At 42.9% G+C, this 19,930-nt stretch overlaps 1 protein-coding gene across 1 annotated transcript in view; it reads right to left on the bottom strand.

Annotated features, from left to right (window-relative positions):
* Window positions 1-11,724, bottom strand: part of CHSY3 (chondroitin sulfate synthase 3) — a 165,754-nt gene extending 154,030 nt beyond the window's left edge. The window contains exons 1-2 of the mRNA XM_056325766.1: window positions 10,830-11,724; window positions 8,937-9,220 (exon numbers count right to left, since the gene is read on the bottom strand). Of these exons, the coding sequence (XP_056181741.1) occupies window positions 8,937-9,220; window positions 10,830-11,535 (990 nt within the window). The 5' untranslated portion in view covers window positions 11,536-11,724. The remainder of the gene's footprint in view (window positions 1-8,936; window positions 9,221-10,829) is intronic.
* Window positions 11,725-19,930: the final 8,206 nt, after the last annotated feature.

Genomic DNA, 19,930 nt, shown 5'->3' with positions numbered 1-19,930 from the left:
GGTTATCAACTAGGCACAAGGTTTAAATATATGCATATGTACGTACAAACGCACATTTACATGTGCACAGATTTACAGTGTATGCCTCATGGAGTAGTTAAGACCACATTCACTGCAGTGCGGCCAAGCATACCACCAAAGAATTGCTGCATTTCTTTAGTGTATCTGCTTCCACTCCACGAGTTCACACAGGCCACACTCAAAAAGGGCCCCATGAACAAACACTTCCCTGACACCATCAAATGCAGAGTCAAAATGAGCACCATCCTTGGTGATCAAATTGTTGGCCTTCAGATGTTAATTTGCCCCTGAAAGGTTGTAGAAACAAAAAGCAAAAAAGTTTAGGGACTCAAATGCACTTTAAAATCTTGAAAATATAAAATCCTTCAAAGTATCAAGTGCACAAAAAAACAAGGCACAAGATTACAATCCTATTATTAAAAGGAATGCTTCAAGTTTCTGAATCAAATATTTTATCACAAACTAATAATTTAAAAAAATAATAAAAAAAAAATTGTCCAGTTAGTACCTCAGGTTATATAATCTTCAGTATTCTGTCTGGTTAAACCATCGCATTTCAGAAGAGACTTATTTTAGGTTTCCCCCCCCACATTTTTAAATATTCAGAAAGTTTAGGTTATTAAAGGTAAAATTTCAACCAATGTGGAACATGACTGTGGAAAATGTGTCTCAAAAGCCTAAATAAAAAATAAATTAAAAGGTAACCTTCTCAATCGTACATAAAACAGCACTCAAGAAGCCTGTATCTGTTACCAGGCTGCTTATCCTCCTCCAGAATTTTCTAAAATTATACCTCCAGTTTAAGATGTTGTTTGTTTCCTGGAGTATATATATGCTTTTAAAAAAAAAATTTAATAGCAGGCCAAAAATCTTTTCTTACTGTGATACCTAGGAAGCCAAAAATTTTGTAGCCAGGGTGGACCTGCACATTTACTTGCTGACCAGTTCCAAATATGTAACTAAAGATTAACCAGCCTGTGCACTCCTCTTGAGCTCAAATCATTAGCCAGCACTGGTCAGATGGAATAAACTCCTCAAAGTGTAGCAGTTCTAGCTACACTTTAAATAATTTTTGTATTCTTTGAATATTTCATGCCATATAATGAAATCAAATATCTAGATAAAAGCATATTTTGGAGAATATATTACAGCAGCATACACTGACAATGACTTAATACATACCTTCTTACATAAGAACTGAAAGTAAGTGGAAACCAGTTTGGTAATGAGAACCACAGAGTAAATAAAGTCGGAAGACCTAAAATGACCCAGCTGCACTTTATACCTATTTGTCTACTTGCAGAAAACTCCCAAGAAACACACAGAACTGAAAGAGTAGCTTCAAAGCTTATTATTTGATAAAAGAAACATATTCTATTTTTGATAATAAAATACCGTGGTAAATAGTACATTCAATGAGTGCTTATTTGAAATAATTTCTGTAACTCTCCTTGTTTACAACTTCGAGCTTCTCTCTTTGTGAGCATTTTCTATTGCAGCAGAAGCATGTCTTTCAATCTCATCAAAAGTCATAAAGTTGGAAAGTGAAAGTCAGGAAAGTTATCTCTGGGAGATTTCCGAAATCAGGATAAGAAGAGATACAAAGAACAGTCCAGGAAAAGTAGCAGAACCAACTGGGGGTTGCGAGGGAGCAGGAGGAAACACCTGTGGACCATCAGTGTCTTTGAGAAGACTATACACACTTTGAGCAACTCTCTGCTGTTTGATTTACCTAGTAGTCTGCAATAAACACTTCAAAAAGCCTCAAGCAGGATAGTTTAACAAAATTCTCTGTCAAAGTATCACCAATAACCACAATCAAATCTGTAAGTGTGAAAGGGAAATTTATTTCAGAACATCTAGGAAAGACAAATTGTTGAAAATAAAGATAATTCTGGCAGTATCTATAGAAACTAATACTTCCCATGTGGTTTGGTTTACTTGATTTTAACGTAACATACAGAAAACTATTTCAGGATAAACCAGAAAAACATCAGGATTTCATGGTGCTTTGTTTCATGGATTCACTTAAAGCACTGAATCCGCTGTTGACCCTAAAGCACTCAAGATCTTCATCAATTGAAGAAGAATTAAAATTAATTCAATTCATCCATCAATAAAGTGGGAAATTCTTCATCAATTGATTAAAAATCAAGCTGTTTCCTTGCATAATGTGATAGGCACTGTCAAGAGTGATGATGTGATGGGTTTAAATGAGATGAGTATTACAACAGTTGTGCCACAGTTGCGTCATCTCATGTCTAACACTATTTTCAACCACACTTGAACAGTGAGCCTCCTACACTAACCTTCTAAGGAAATACCACCTCCAATGTACCAATTGCACAAAAGTCTTGAAAAAGTATCTCCAGTAAAAGGAAAGCAAACATGAGAAAAAAAGTTGAACATGTTTAGGTTTAAATTTCCATCGAGGTTGAGAGAGGCTCCAGGATATACATATGCAGAACTAAAGACACATTTTTAATCATTTAAGGAACTTTTCCTGATGTTTTTCTTTGGCTTGTCTGTGGAATGCTTTGGTAATTCAAACAAGAGCTTATTCTTAAAGATGAAAACCTTTGAAATATTTGCTTTAAGAAAGTACAAACTTTCAAAACAGACTAGAAACTGTTAGCGAGCCCATATAGTCCTGCACATAAATAGGTGCTGGCACCTCAGAAGAAAACACATTAAGAGGGAAGTTTATCCATGCTTTCTTCACATCATGGACATGAAAATACATCCCTAGAGTCCTCCAGCACCTTGGTAACTCAGCACCAGGAGTCAGAATTACACAGCTGTCAAACTGCAAAAAGTCACAAGCAATATTTCCTCTTGGGGCACAGCTGGAAAGACAGGACACCCAACCTGCAAACAACCCAGAAACCTAAGAGAAGGTAACCCTCAACCAGGCTGAGAAACAGCCCCCTTAGCTTTTGGCTCCACAGCAAAGACACCATGATACACTGGACCATAGCCATGTGCTCATGTGTGCTAGCACACCACCTCCACAGTAGTTGTGGGAATACCATCTGAATCCTTCAGAGTAAAGACCCCCCAAAAAGGTATCTCCAACTCTTGAAGTCCTGCTGAGCCACATGAGAAAATGCTGAAGACCCTCAATAACATGCAACTACCAGGGACAAATCTGTTTTCTCACCATGAATTTCCTGAACTCCCAGCCAAGCTGGGTCAAAAAGGGGCAAGAAGACAGGGAGTCCCAAGGCATGTGAACCCAATGGAGGCAGCACTCCTGGGCAGTTTCCCCAGATTCCCCAGGTAAAAGAGCAAATGGACGACAAGAGGTTACTTACAAGGCCAGAGAAAGAGCAGGGAGTCTGCACAGCACAACACGGGCAGGCAGCTCAGACGGTGACCAGACAGAGCCACATAGGGCAGGAGTAATGACCCAGTTTCAGCACAGTGGTTATTGCAATAGGATATGCATTTCATGACTTGCATTTTCTACAGTATCATGTATGCACAGAAACACTATACTACAATGGTATCAAAATATAACTCAATTTTCTAATGAGGTGAGAATCACATTAAAGTAAAAACCTTGTATTTACTAAAGTAAAAACAAAAGTTTGATAAACACCTTTAACATTGCTGTAATCAGCTATTAATAACAAATTGTTAAGACAGCATATACACAATCCTGTAACAGTAATTGGCCATTTATGCAAATAGTTCTAAGGCCTCTGGATCATCCTGTTCATCTCCACGTACCATCAGAGACCCCTGCTACCGTCTTAATTACCCACTCTTCCATGCATTTCTATTCTTGGGTGACTGTAAAGACTCTATGCTTTTTTAAAATGATGGCTGCATAATGAACTACCTAATGAAGCTTCCCAAAACCAACAGTTTAAGTGGGAGTGTGTACCGCTGCTTCAAGCCTGATCATTCCAGTACCCAAATGAGCACAATTCCATCTTGCCGTCGTCAAAGGCAAATACACCTCTAATGCTCCTGTTTGGTGTAGGGTTCAACTCAAAGCTGAGTTATGATCCACCAACATCTTCACCAAAGAGAGACACAAAGCCTTGAATGAAAAATTAAAATACATAAGGAAGGAAAATTGACATTAAAAAAGGAAAAGATAAAGTATTTTTAGAGGAAGCTAGAAGATGACTTGCAGAGGTTCCAGAACCTCTGGAGACTGTCACAATACCAGTGCACTGCAAAGGAAAACTTTTTGAGCATGCAGTTTGATCCAAATAAGTATTTTCCCGTTGTATTTTCTGTAGTATTTAATGTAACTGCTGGCAATCAACAACAAATAGGTTATTAGAGAGCTGCATTATTATAAAACTCTTCTAGTAATAAGACTGTATCTTATGGTTTTCATAGACCTTTGTAAAAGGAAAAAGACCATGTATACAAACATTAATGTGGACTGCTTGTACATACAAAGTACAATGTTTTCTTTCAATATCAATGTACACGTTACCAAAAGATCAAAAGTATATGGGGTGTTTTGTATGAATGTAGTTTTTTGTACAAATATAGTTTTTAAAGTTTACAACTAACATAGTGGGCACTGCACTTGATGATCCTTATGGGTTCCTTCTACCTTGAGAAACTGTACAATTCTATGTTATTTTCCACAAAGAAAGGAAAAAAAGGCTACAAAAAGAAAAGCTGTACAAACTTAACATAGGAATAAATGTCCCAAATACACTGACAAATGGTCTTTAAATCTTTTTATGCTGCATTTGTCATTTTTCATTTTCTGAAGAAAAAAACTCCTCTGACAGTCAGTATTTATACCCTGATAATGTTTGATTTCTGCTTAAATTGTTACAGCTGCTTAATTCATGCATTGCATTTTATTTTGTCCTTTTGTAGAACTACGCTATTTGATGTCTTATAAACTTAGGTTACAAATTACAAAATGGTCTTCTGCAAGCAGAAACAGCTTTTTTTTTAAAAAAAAAAAAGGGGGGGGGCAGGGATAAAGAAGTAATCAGCTTTTTTTCCCAAATGGTCCTCTATAGTCAAGTCCCTTCTAAACAGCAAAGTGAGGAACAACACAGCATCTCAGTTTAACTATATTTTTGTTTCCAAATAATAAAATAAGTGTAAGTCAATAAAATCAAGCTCATTTCTTCATTCATTTAAAGAAAAACTTTTCAAGCCTTCATAATCAGTGGAAGAGAGAGTGCTACCTTGAAATATGGATTCTGAAAGCACAAAAGCAAAAGGCCCTTTTTAATCTCTACTGTTACTGATTTTGGGAAGCAGAAGTTGCTAACACCTAAGAAAACAAAGAGGCTTTTTACAGAGGTATTTTAGACACATTTGTCAGGTTTATTACACCCTAATCATTACAATGTCATTACAACATCATCAAAACTAAAGGATAATTTAAGATATAGGTGAAAAATATATCAGAACAAGAATGGATCTTCTATAGAAAGAAAATGACCTACCCAAAAACCACTTCATACTTCCTCAAGTAACAAGGAAATGTATAAGATTTAGGTTGCAGTTTAACTGTTACTTCCAGCCAATGTGAGTGTAAGCTGCTGCCCAGAAGGGCAGTTTGACACTCTCCTGCCCTTTCATTCCTGGCTGAACATAACCACATCTTCTTTCCTCTGATGCTCATGCTCAGCAAACTCTGCTGCAAGTACTGATTCACCTGAAGAAAATACTTTTCGTCAGGTTCAGGTTTCAAGTGGACCCCACCCCTGCTCCAGTTCACCAGAGGGCTGCACAAGTCCTGCAGAACAAGACAGCAACCCCAAGGATCAGCCATCCTTCAGTGAAAGCCCATATTTAAGTCAGCTTAGAGCAACTGTCAAACTGCAGCCTGAGGGCAGGTTTCAGTCTCCTCCACTCTGCACAAGTGCCTTAAAAACCCTGTTATTAAATTCACTCTTTCAGCAGTCTGATGACTAATTCTTTATTTAAAGTGGAGGAGCTCCATCAGCAGAGACAGAGAGACTCATCACCTCAGCCATAAGTCATCTGGTACGTGGGAGACCCAGCCTTTAGCTCTGGCTTCAAATCTGGCAAAACAAGAATTAAACTCTTGAAAGCACCAGATATAAGAGTGGCTTATTGCAGGCTTATACATCTCCATCTTTTCTTATTCGTTCTACTTCCCCCAAAAAAGTATTGCCAGGAAAAAAAAAAAGAAAAAAAAAAAGAAAAGGTCAAAGTTGTAACCCTGTCCTTGCCAGCAAGCTAGCACAGCTTACTAGCTAACTCTAAACAGCAGCAAAATAAATCCTGACAGGCAGCCAGTCTTACCTACACCAGCTGAGCCACCCAGCAAAAATCAAGCATTTCAGGTTTTCTCTTGAACTCTTTGATTTCTTTCATCCTCAACAAAAAGAGACTTTCCCAGCCAGTCCTTAGCAAAGAAATCTAGTAAAAAATGGTGCAACAGTGATTCAGCTCTTCCAGAGCTTATCTGCTTCTCTGGATTTTAACGGAGTTGTTTCCTGTTTATATTAGTTTTCAGCAACACATACTAAATACAAATTATGCATCTTCACCAAAGCAGCAAAGTTCATAAAAATCTTGCAGCTCAGCAGGACTCAGTTTAATACTTACACACAAGATGACTTCACAACAAAGGTACAACTAGCTGTGCAGAAAATCCTGGGCCCAATCTTAGATTTTGCACAGGTATCTCAGGGAGTAATTCCCGTTCTAGCACACAAACATTGTGGCTGATCTAAGGGGAGGAATGAAACACCACACAGCAACAGTTTCAGTGCCCTATGAAAAAAAAGTTGCCCTTGTCACCACTGATTTACCAACCCACAACATGCCAATCTGTTCAGGTGCAGCATCAGACTACTTGAAACAACCAGCCACACAACACAAACTGCCAAAGCACAAATGCAATTTCTCTCTCTCTGGACACACTATTTCACTCCTTCCCATCCACACAAATTAAATGCTGGGATAAGCATCCTAAGCAGCTTTGTCTTAATCATCTGCATCTTCTGAAGCATCTCCTGTACTGGCAACAAAGATTCTCCTAACAGATGGAAACACTGGTCAGAAATTAGCATCTGCTATTGCAATACCTTATGCATTTTTTGCTTTTTCCACTATTATAGAGACCTAAAGCCTTCAAGAGCAACTGACTTTCAAGACTGGTGTCACTATTCCAGATACCATAAAAACACAAGGTTTTTCCAAAAAGCTTATGTTCTCAGGCCCCAATCCTACCATGAAAATCTGAAATTCTGGGCAGTCATATAACCCAGTCTCCAAAACTAAAGAAAGTAAACATATTTTTTCACTCTATCCCAGTTATGCTCAGTGCTTGGAGACAAAATTTCCTCACATTCAACATCAGAATAAATGATAACCATAATGATAATGTTATCTATTATCAGTTTTCTTCCCTTCCCCAATTTCTTCCTGGAGGACAAACCAGAAAAACAAAAACAAAACCCCTTCCAAGATATGACTGTCAAGGCAGAATCATAATTCTGCTATGTGATACAGATCAGCAGGCATCACATGCCCATAAGGATTTGAAAACAACCTTGTACAGACACAGCCCAAATCAGAGTGTAAGACTAAGCTGCCAACGTAGCATGTGGTTTGGAAGTCTGATTAAGAACCACTAGTCCTACACTGATATCCATCTGCTTGATAAATGCCTTCCTTGCTCTACCAGTGCAACAGATGTATTATTTTACATTGGCATTTACCACATTTATTGAAATAGTCTTTAAAAGTGCCTTCCTATTGTGAAGCAAAGTGTAAGATTTCCACCTCTAAGATTTCTACCTAGTTAGTATCAACTATTCAATATTTACTTCCATTCACCTGTTTACATACACTATAGCCTACCAAACCCATTGTTAAAATGGCCACCTTTACCCAGGCCACTCAGAAAAACACTAATCTACAAAATTAAGTATTTTTCCCGTCCTTTTGTCATTAATAGCACATAACCTCTTTCACTGGCCAATTTAAATATTTCTTCCTGGTTAATGAGGGAGTTGTACAAGGGCAAACATACATTAATATTAAAGAACCAATCAAAATAACTAAAACCATATTCATCAGATTAGTTACCAATCTTCACCCTTTCTGGCAGTTGCATGCTTAGTCAATTTTTATCTAACAAGAGAATCTTGCCACTAACCACAGTATGTCCAGAGAAACAGGCCTGAATTTTAGTTGTGGCACTGCAAAAAAACTTTCTGGGTACTGTAACACATCTTTATTACTTCAGAAAGTGCTAATATGGAATGAAGTCATTTGCCTCTCAAACGATCTCAGTATAGGAAGATTTGTTATACTGCCTGCATCTATCACTTTTAAAAGTGTTTTTCTTACTGTAGAACAGTATTAGCATGTATTATGGACGCATGCAGTCTAAAAGATTTCATTTCTGCACAAGAAAAAACCAACCAGCCCCTATTTCTGCTTTTGCCAGTAATGAACCCCATTAAACCACATCTGAGTAATTACAAAAATACTGGCAATTCTTCTCCAAATACCACAACATATTTTAAGAACATGTGATGCAGAACAGACATGGTGCATGCTTATCCAAAACAAAGTTCTTAAAAAGATCCAACATGAACAGCCCGCGTCAAACACAGCACCATCCTGTCAAGGATTATATGTAGAAACCTTCAAGGTAATGCTTTAGGAACTAACAGCACAGCAATACGTACCACATGGCTGCAGTAACTGTCACTGTTACTGAAGTGACCAAAACTGAAGGACACAAGTAGAAAGAAATACACTTGTAGCAACATACAGTGAACGTTTTCCTCTCTCTTTTTCTTAACAGTCTGCAGTTTACATTCTGATGCATGCATTAAAACATGATTTTAGTGCAAAGAGATTGCAGATACAGCTGCTTAGTTGCAAGATGCAAAACTATAAACAAATAGCATGTTGTAATTTATACTGTCACTTACCTCATAGGACCAAACACACTGAGTTCCTCCAAACCTTCGGACACACCTGCCCACCTCCACATCCTCATGAGTAGTGTACATTTCTCGAAGGCATTCACCTATATGTGGCACCATCCGCCTGAGAACCTCCCGGCTGAAGATCATTCCCGGCCCTCCCATGCAGAAATTCTCTCCAGGCTCCAACCCGAGTTTTCCGAGTTCCTCAATATTACCCAGACCAGTTTGTCCCAAATACAGAGGTTTACTGCTGTTCAGTGAGCGAAGAAATTCCTCCAATTTTTCACCTGAAAAAGAGAAAAGATTACTGTTATTTCTCTGCCTAGCCTAGCAGCCATCTCTTTTCCTGTACATCAAGCTTTCTTAAAAATATCACAGGCATCTCAGACTGTAAAAGGAAATAACTTCCAAAGCAGCACCCTATATTTAACTGAAAGCATCCTTGGACAAGTTTACCTTTCACAATTTTTTTTTAATTAATTAACATTAAAAGTGGCATTTTCATACAGCTGAAAGCAAGGGAAATGCCAGGTATTATTTTAATAGGATTAATTTTTGAAAAGACCAGAGCAATTCTTAATTAACCACGACAAATATGTTTGATTACAGAGTAATTGTTGGAACAAGGTAAAACTCAGGCTCCTTCAAAAGTATTCCCAGTGCTACAACTTCTACACACTTCTCCTTCAACCCCTTTGCCTATTTTCTTTTAAGAAATCACAATTTCATATTTACTTGAGAATGAAAGTTTCTGGATAGGATTAACTTGGAACCTTTGTCACAACTCCAAAATGAGCCCAAAGAAAACACTGACAACTTTTACCTCTGCAACCGGATACACACACATGTATGGGTGCAAGCATTTCACAGATGAGTGACGGCTGACAAGCAAACAGCGCATTAAACGACTCAAAATCAAGTGACGAACAGGATACTGTAGTCACCTCCAGCTAACTTTCAGCAGCCTTTCAGCAGGGTAAGCAGCCACGCTCAGAACCTCGGCTCACGCTCAGAACCTCGGCTCACGCTTACCGCTTCAGCCCCTCCTTGCCCAAGAGCAGGACACTGCACGAGTAGCAGCAGCAACAGGCGCAGAGCAAAAGGAAGCGGGTTGCAGAGCATCATTTTGCAAAGGTACTACTGAACTCGCTCGGAGTCGGGCGGTACTTTTCAGAGACACGCTGCTGAGGACAGCAGCTTTACAAGGAGCCTTCAGAGGCTGCGTGCGAGCAGCCGAAGCGTCAGCCAGCCAGCCGAGAACTCTTACTAGTGCTGAAAACATCGGCTCCAAGGCGCACCGAAAACCGCAACGGCGGCGGGGCTGCCCAGCCGCCCCAGGACGACGACGCCCGCCCGCGCACGGGCGGCGGGACGCGGCAGGACCAGGCGGGGCCACGCACCCTTCGGCTGCGCCGGCGAGCGCGGCGGGACGCGGGCCGGCACCCCCCGCCGCTCCGCTGCCGCGGTCAGCCCCGCTGCCCGCCGGGCCGGTCCCTCCCCGCCTGCTCACGGCAGAGCCGCGCCCGAGCGCCGGTAACCGCAGCACCGCGACCGCCCCGCCCGCGCAGGAGCCGCCCAGCGTGCCCGCCGCGGCCGACACCGGCGCCTCAGCCCCCAGCGCGCCCCGCCGCCGCGGGCTCCCCGAGCGCGGCCCGGCCCGGCCCGCGGGGACACCTCCGCCCGGCGGGACACCAGGGCCTCAGCGCCGGGACGGCACCCCACACGCCCCGCACTCGGGGGCTGGAGGCAAACGCCGCCGGGGCGGGGGGTGGGTCGAGGTACCCCCCACGCCCCCCTCCCCGGGCAGAACCGACTCTCCCCACCCCCCGTGGACCACCGCCGGGCCGCCGCTCCCGTCCCTCCCTGCCCCCCGCCGGCGGGGCACGCCCCGCTCACCTTTAATGTAGACGTCGTCGTCCGCCCGCATGAACCACTCGTACTTGTCCAGGTAGTGGTCGTGCATGTACTTGATCATCATGAAGGACTTCTTCTGCGGCGGGTACGAGTCGTCCACGCCGGGCAAGGCGACGACGGGCAGCGGGGGCAGCCCGGGAGGCGCGGCGGAGCCCTGGCTGGAGAAGAACTCCACGCGGCCCGGCACCGAGGGCGCCCACGTCCGCTGCGCCGCCACCGCCCTGCTGCCCAGGTACTTCTGGGCCGTCATCACCCCCACGTAGAGGAAGTTGCGGGTCTTGGCGCAGCCCCCCCAGTCTTCGCTCCCGTTGTGGCTGCCGCCGGGCCGGCCGCTCCGCTTCTCGCCGCCCTCCTCCTCCTCCTCCGGCTCCCCTTCCCCGCCGACGGCGGGGCTGGAGACCGTGCCCTCCGCCGCCGCCGCCGGCAGTTCCCAGGGGCTGCTCCTGAAACTCGTGCCGCCCAGCACCGCCGCCGCCTCTGGCGGCGCCTGCTGCCCGCCCGCCGCCGCCGCGCCCCCGGCCGCCCGCGGCCCCGCCGAGCGGCCGTAGTAGGAGCAGAGGCTGGCGCCGCGCCTCTTCTTCTCGCCCAGCTCGGCCACCCTGGGGGCGATGAGCCAGGAGGCGGCCGTGAAGCCCAGCACCAGCCCCAGCACCACGCTCAGCCAGGGTCTGCGGGACCGCGCTGCCATGGCGCGGGCGGGGCGGCTCCCGAAGCGCCGCTGCCGCCGCCGGCGTCCCCGCGCCGCCTCCCGCTGGAAGCGACCCCCGTCCCGCCGCGGCCCCGGGCGCGGCGACTCCCGGCGCAGCTCCCGGCCCCGCCGCGGCGGCCCCAGCGGCTGCGCTGCTCCGGAGCCAAACTTCTCCCGGCGGGAGGACGGCGGAGCACTAGCGGCAACCCCTCCGCTCCGCTGGCACCTTGTCACCGCGGCGGCTGGTCCCTCCCCGCCCCTCCCACCGCTCAGCCTCCTCCACACGGCGGCGGCGGCGGCGGCCTCCGCTCCGCGCTTGCCGCTCAGCCGGCTTCCTCCGCGGCTTCGGAGCGCCTCACCCCGGAGGGCGCCGCCGCCGGTACCGAGCCGCGCCGGGGAAGTGGCGGCCGTCGCCGCCGATCCGGAAGGAAACGATTTTTTTAGGTGCCGCTCGCGGATCCCCCGCGCCGCCGCCCGGCCACGGCCGCGGCGGGTTCAGGAGGGCGGCGGGCGGGCGCGGGTACCCCCAGCTGCGCCGCTTGTCCCCGGGCGCGCCCCGGTGCGCCCCGCTCCCGCCGCTGCGCGCCAAGAGGCCAGGGCTCATTTGCGGCCGCAGCTCCACATCGCCCGGGGGAGGCCGGGGGACGCCGGGTGGGACCGTCTTGCACTGGCTTCGCACCCGGGGGGTGCTCATGGAAGGGCAGGTCAGGGGTGCAGTTTCGAGGGGAGGGTAACCGTCTCCTCCGCCCTTGCTCTACCCTCTGCACCCCGGCCGCGAACACTTTAACAACTTCCCAGCCAAGAGCCGTAGCCCTTCCTGACCGCGTCTTTTCCTGTGGCGTGGGTTTCCATAGCCTGAGTATGTTGTTATTACCACGAGCTCCGAGATGGTGGGGCATTGCATCCTCATCATCCCGACCTCAGCATGACTGCACTGTCCACAGCCCAGGGTGACTGACAACAGGAACGGAGCGTCCAGCCCACTGTGCCTACAGGAACATCCTTAATTCTGAAGTCTGAGATCTCCCTCTTATCCCTCGAATTTGTAGGCACCCCTTATTATAATTGTGCAAGATGCTTATCTCCAGCAAAAGCCATAAATTTTTCCTCACATCCATTTGTCATTTTGCTGAAATACATCCAAGTTACTGAAGATCCAGTAGCGTATCTCTAATAGTTTGCCAGCAAAGCCACCCGTTTTTGTACCTAAACCTATGGCATTGTCTATCACTTCATGTGACTTTATCAGTTGTCAGACCTGTATGTCAAGGCACAAGGAGGAGTATGGAAGATGGTATTGTGTGGTACTAGCAAAAGTAAGGGAATAGTAAGAGGAAAAAATTCAAGCTTTTTTCCAAAAAGACAGAAATTGCTTTACCCACCTAGAAGAGAAAAATGCCTGCTTCTCATATCCTTAGCTACAAAGAGGTCACTTACTGACGTAATTTTCAGGTTTTCCTTGTGCTTCTGCCTCATGCAGTGATCAGGCTGTGTGCTCTTCATGTTTTTGAGATGTGTGAGTGTCAGGCTCAGGAAACATACCCTCTAGCTTCCCCAGGGCTGTATCCTCTCAAAGCAGTCCATCATTAATTTTCTCTTTGCACCCACAGAGGCTGTAACTTTTACAATGCCAGGCAGCAAAGCCCAAGGTACCAGGCACATACATATTCATTCCAGCTGTCACCACTAAAACCAGCCCAGGCAGTGTGTCCGGACACATAAATACCACCCGAGACGTTCTGTGAGCAACAGGTTGGTAGATCCTGGGTCTGTCTTCACTGAACCACTAACAGACAACAATCTAAGCAGGAAGGCTGTCCTTCAGAATGCCTTTACCATGGCATGAGGAATTACCAGTATCATGAGTGTCTGAGCTTTCCATGACTCCTCCACTTTAAAACAGTCTCTCACTCCTTCCTCACCTACTCCCTGCAAACAGGTTGTTGCTGAGTCCTGGCAAGTCATGCACAGTACAACCTCCAGTAATCAGGACTCCTTTAGACCCACACAACCCCATCATCACAGTGCCTTAAATTTTCAGACCGCTTACTGCTATGGGGTTGCAGGGGTGTGATGTATGATGCTAAGCTACTTCCATTGCTTATGCATACTGAAATGATTCCAGTGTGTGGCAACTGTGCCAATTCCTTAGGTCTGACAGTGCATATTTTTGTCACAAGAACAGCACTTGCACCCGTGAGAGGTGACCATAATGCCTCTTACGTACTTTCAAGATGAAAATGGACCTTGAGGTGTTGTGCGTTATCAAGATAGTTTATAAAGGAATTGAGTATGAGGATATTTGCAGCAGAAATATTGCAAGTGTGTACCTGCATTTATATTTTTAGTTCAACGCTACACCAGTATTTCAATGGAGGGGGGGGCAAATCTGTTTAAGGCTTTGGGTTTTCATGGTAGGACTGGACAGACTGGGCTGCTTTTATCGGAGCAACAGTGGCATCTAGTGGTGAGACAGTGCCTTAGCTTTTAGGTGAGACAGTTCAGTAAAGGCATGAAACCCAGAACGTCCTTCCAATGAAAATAAATACTTGATACACTAACTTGTTAGGCCGGGTATCATGAGTTCATGTCTACATGGCTTGTTACATGTTATAACGCATTTGATATAAATATTACACCAATTTCACACTGCTTGGAGGAAATGGGAGAGGCCAGGGTGAGGCAACAGCTTCAAAACCGTGAAAGATAATTTTGTAGAAAAAATTCTATTGGTAATTAGAAAATATGTCTTCTGTTCACTGTAACATGTGTTTTTAATTAGAATCTCGGGGTATTCTCTTACTATTTTTCCTTTTTCTCTTCTAAAAAAAGTGGAAAATACAATCTCCCATTTAATCCCCATAGTTTTACAGTCTCTAATCAAATTTTACACATGTCCTTTGATGGAGGAATGGCAGAAACATAGGGGTATCCTCATTCTTAGTAATACTTTTAAACATATAATATTTTTTTAGCTCTAGAAGGAGAGGCCGAATGTTCCTTATCCAATGATGCCAGCAGAAGCCAGTATTTAAATGGGTGGGTATCAACTTCTCACTCTCGATTTACTTTTTTGAAAGTCATTCTGGCCACACAGAACTCAGTTGTTTTGTCTTCAACAGGCACAAGGCCCCATACTGAAGGGGTGGTCCACACATATGCAGTGTCAGGGAGGAAGGCAGCTGTTTTTTTCCCTGAGTATTTCTCCTCTGCCTTAGTAATAGTCTTACTATTTTTTCTTCTCAAATGCAAGCCCAAAGCCACCAGTGACAGATTTCTAGGAATTACTGGTATGCTTCAAATTCAACACTGCACAGAAAGTAAAGGAAGATCAATCTAGAGTGCATTCTTAGATGTTTTCACTCAACCGGCTTGCTAGCATGTCTGAATATGATGCTGACACTTGAGCTGCAGTTTAAAAATTGTACCTATAGTATAAAGGGCACTTAAACCAAGATTGCCCTAACAACACTCACAATCTCTTTGCAGCAGCTGTAGGTGAAAAGCATTGACTAAAGCTAGCTGCAATTTAAGTGAGGCTGTGGGTAAGTTGTGAAACTATCTTTGGGCACAGTTGTTTATCCTGCTTGCCATCTCAAGAAAGGGTGCTATAACAGTGTAGGCTGATTACATAGACCAGGAGCAGATTGGAGCTGAACAGGGAAGAGAAAACATCCAATTTAAATCCAGCATCGGAAAGGAGCTCACTGAATGGAATTCTGTTGCAGCGTTATTTTATATTAGCCCCAGATATTCTGCATAAACAAGTAGGTCCATTAGAACAGCAGGATTTCTCTACTGCATTTGTAGCTAGTTACTTAAATATGCAATGTGTCAGCTGTAAAAAAAACCTGAATCATGATCCTGAGGAGAAATTAATTGCCGCAGTTGTATTAGAACTGTTCTTTGGACAGAACTCCTGACCCTCAACTGTGCTAAGCGTTGCTCTACAGAGAGCTTTATAGAATAGTAAGGTTAAGAATGTGCATAAATACAGACACACATATCAAAGGTCAAGTAGCTGTTATGGTATTTGTTGATAAAGCAGTTTAGTGCCATTCCAGTTAAGAGACCATTTACTCGGGATTGTCGGTATGATGAGTGTCTCAGCTGTCCATACGAGTTTTGTCTGTATATGTGTTGGTGTGGAAGTTATATGATGTATCGTTCCCCCAAGGCAGACCCAAATCAACTTCAGCGTATAATTAGGGGTGGGGTGGGGTGTTTAGCTTTTGAGGTATTAAGGACAGGTTTAGAGAAGTTCTATTTCAGATACCTATTTTGTGTTCTTTCTAAGAGGATCTTTGTTAACATGTATAAATTCAAAAAGCAGCCTTAGAGATGGCTTCAATTTATGTTGGAGGAGCCACTACAATCAGCTCAAGGTCTGCTAGGAAATTAAGAAAGAGAAGTGGCAATGAAAGTCATTTTCAGAACAAAACAAAAAAGCCTAAAAAAAATGTTGACAAATGGATCTGTCTGACGCAAGAAAGAAGAAACTCAAAGCTGAAATACTCATTATCGAAAGGACTGGAGCTATTAATATTGCTAACCAGACAGGTCTGAAAATTTTGCAGTAGGGTCTCAGTCTTTGAAGCCAAAAAAACCTCCAACTATTTTCACTGCTTTTTCACTACTTTTTTTTTCTTTAAAGTATCACCAGAAAGCAGAGAATTGCTTCCTTTTCAGTGTGTGAGGTTACAGAATATTCATAGCATTTGGCTTTGATAAACCATAAGTGCCCACCCCACAAAAATGGCTCATGTCAGAGCTATCACAGCCATCTGCAAAAGACAAAGAAATTTCAATTGTCTTGTAGAGCAAACTTTTGAAAACATTAAGCTTGAAATTCTCCTTGGATATTCAGTATTATTGTGGAGGTATATACACTTCACTTACAGAGCAGTAGTTGTAACTACCAAGTATCCCTTAACATTTTAATAAGCGTTTATTTATGCATTGGTACATCTGGGTAATCATATACATTAATGGTATATTAACTAAGAAATTGTTTTATTGTCTTTATTTTTATTCTTATGTTCTAAAACTCCAGGGCGTTTATGCTGAACTTGGTATTGTTACATGGTGTCTGCATTATTGCAACATCTGACTCAGCCATTTGCATTTCTACATACGTTTTGATTTTAGAAAGTAATTATAGGTCCAATCTATTAACCCTCACAGCCATCTGACTGAATTTGATTGAAGCCTTTTCTGTTGGTTTTATTGGGCGCTAGACCCAGATAGATCTTGAATAAATATAGCCCTTTCTTTCAAGGAAGATCAGCTCTTTGTGTATATTCAGTCACATTCACACAGTTATGGTCTTGACACCATTTCCTAGCAGAGCAATGACAGCTACTGTGGCAGGAATTTCACTGCAGTATCTTGTTCCTTCACTGTCATCCACAAAGACATTTCTGTAGCTTATGTACTCGGTCCTGCTCAAGACTGAGATAAGTGAAGTGCAACAGGCATTACAGAAAGCAAAAACTTTGTATCTTCCAGAGTTACAGGTAGTTCTGAAAATCCAGCAGTAACTTCAATTTTAGACTCAAGATGAGTTTGGATCATCAGCTGTTATGAAAGCCATCTTTCACTTGTGAAGCAAATGTACTTGATCTGCAATTTAATGAAAGATAAACATGGAACTCCACAGTCCTGTAATTTATTTTTGGATTAAAGCCAGACTGAAATAATATGCATGATAGGCTGGGATGTGAAATCCATACTTAGGAAAATCCTTTCAGATTTGATGTTTGTGACATTTCTTTCTGAATGATTATTATGACAGTTAAGTTTACATTGGCAATTTATATGTAAATTTTATTTAACCTGTTTAATTTTGCTGTTCTTTCAAATTCAATTTTTTCCTCTATTTTGTAGCAGTTTTCCCTCTCATCTTAGGATATACATAAATAAGACTTCAATCACTCTCTCTTATGAATAGGAGACATCCCTACACAACTCCCACATCTATGTGAGATACATTAAATAGTCCAATGTGGTGGACAACGGTATTTACTCTTTTCCATCTCAGGTGTCACAATAGCTGTGGACTTGTGTGGAAGGCATAGTCCAAGTGTCTTTAACAGGTTTGGGAAATTGTACATCATACCTGTCCATGGGGGCTGACACCCATAGGAAATACTCAGATAAGTTAGGAAAGGTACGTATTTCCCAGGTCCATTGCACTCTCATGCCATCTAACTTGTAATGCAGGTATGTTTTGTAACACACTGCACAGGCTTCGATCCTGACAGATCAAGTATGTGGCTGGAGAGCACTGTGGCATCCTTCCAGTCCACATGAACAGCATCTTCTCTTTTGAAGCCACAGCAAGAGATGCATGGTGCATGGGCAACTCTTCTGCCAACAGAGATGTTCTTGCCTGGAAGCAGGGAACACTCTCTGGATCTATAGTGTGCATGCACTGGTAGAGGCAGAAAGACTTTTACAAAATCCTGCAAAACCTGGAAGTTTGCAGATTTGGAGCATGTTTTGCAACTGTTATCCGAAGAAGTGTGCTTTGGCCTTACCTGTGTGGCTTGGGGTAATGTTACTGAAAGAATCCCAAGCAGGGGAATCCAGAGAACGTTCCAGGGGAGTTCAGGATCTGTTCATCCCAGGGGAATTTTGGCAGGAGGACTCTTTTCCTCATAGATTCTTGCACATTTCTGATAATAGAGAATGTAGTTGTTTCCTGTATTAACACTGTTGTTTTACATTACCATGTACTATTCCAGTGGTAGATTATAAGGATTAAGCAGAGTAATTGCTGCCCTTTCAAAGAATGTCGGCAATGTCCTGCATCTCCATATGCACTTAGGATAGACAGAAGGCCATGTACATCACTCCTGGTAAAGAGGTAGCTACGCTTGTAAGAAGCACAGCAGAAAGTATCTCTTTTGAAGACCTCAGCAGAAACATTTGATTCTCAATGTACTCTGAGAACCGACTGTATGGAGAAAGATTAAGGTTGAAAGTAAAAACCATTCTTGCTAAACATAACTTCCCTACCATTTACAGTAGTGAAAGAACTTGTGTAGTGCTTTCTTCCAAAATTTTTACAACTACTTGTTGTAATAGTTTTTACTAATTGTTGTAATACCAAAGGTAATATCACCATTTGATCAAGATGGCCACAAGAAGTCTTTTTTTTTCTTTTTTTCCCTGCCTTGGGAACAAGATAAACAAAAGAAGGCAAAATAAAGATTAATTTTTAATAGCAATAACTATACCCTCTGTACACAAATATTTTATGGGTTAATCTGAAGACTGAAGCAATGCACACAAGGAAGCTGCATGGTATATATACATTGTTGTGTGGTTTTGTGAAGGCAGAGGGCACTGCCTGAGAAGTGGGTGCCAAAAAATCTGAAAGTTGTTCAAGCCATTTGAAAAGGAAAATCTGGGAGAAGAAATAAAAATTTAAGCTAAATAAAAAAAAAAACCCTGAAACAAAACCAAAAAATACCCCACACGTAAACAAAACCAAAAAAGCACCTAGAAGAAAATTCTGAAAAGGAAACAGCAGGATGCCCACAAAGTTGAGTGGCTATTGCTCCCAGAGGAAAAACTGAAGAGTTAACTTCCACTATAAGCAAGCCAAACCAAAATTGACAAGAAACGCACCTTCCTCCAACATTTGGTATCACCAGACCATGTGACATCTTAGAAGGAAAAAATAAAAGGAGAGAACAGTGAGCCTGGAATTCTTTTAAACATGCTTCCTTCTGATCCTAAGCATGTTGGTTTGGTGAGCTTCCTACAGTGTTTTCTTTTATGCAGTCCTTTTCTAAGAATTATTTAAGAAGAGGTTATTAACAAGTTGATAACTAACTGAAATTTAGTTAGAAATTTTCCAAATTTGCTAGAAATTTTAATCAAGTATCACTTCTCTCAGACTTGACATCAAAGTCACTTAATGGAATGTCCTTCTAGTCTGCAACTTGAAATGTCTGGAGGAAGGACAAAGAATGATACTTACATGACTCACTCTGCATAAATACTGCAATAACATTGTTTAGCAATTGTTACATAAATCTAGAAAAAAATAGATTTAGTTTGTGTATAATGTCACTTTCCACCCTGGTCCTAAAGATAAATTTCCAAAGTTTGAATTAAGAATATAAAGAATTGTGCCTATTAAGAGAGCAAAATAGCAAGAATTCTAATTAGAACCCACTTCTGACATATCTAAGTGTTTTGAATTTACTTAGAAGCCATGTCATTGAATTTGGTAGGATTAGGGATGTGTCAATTCATCTAGTTCTTATTACTAACTGAGTTTATTAGTAATCACACTAGGACTTCTAAAAAGTCAGAGAAGAGCAAAGCATTATAAGCTTATTTTTCGTGAGAAGTTTAATAAATTGTCTGCTGTACTAATCAT

This window comes from Falco biarmicus, chromosome Z, assembly GCF_023638135.1.
Source record: "Falco biarmicus isolate bFalBia1 chromosome Z, bFalBia1.pri, whole genome shotgun sequence".
Lineage (NCBI taxonomy): Eukaryota > Metazoa > Chordata > Aves > Falconiformes > Falconidae > Falco > Falco biarmicus.
This window is presented reverse-complemented; position numbering and strand designations above follow the sequence as displayed.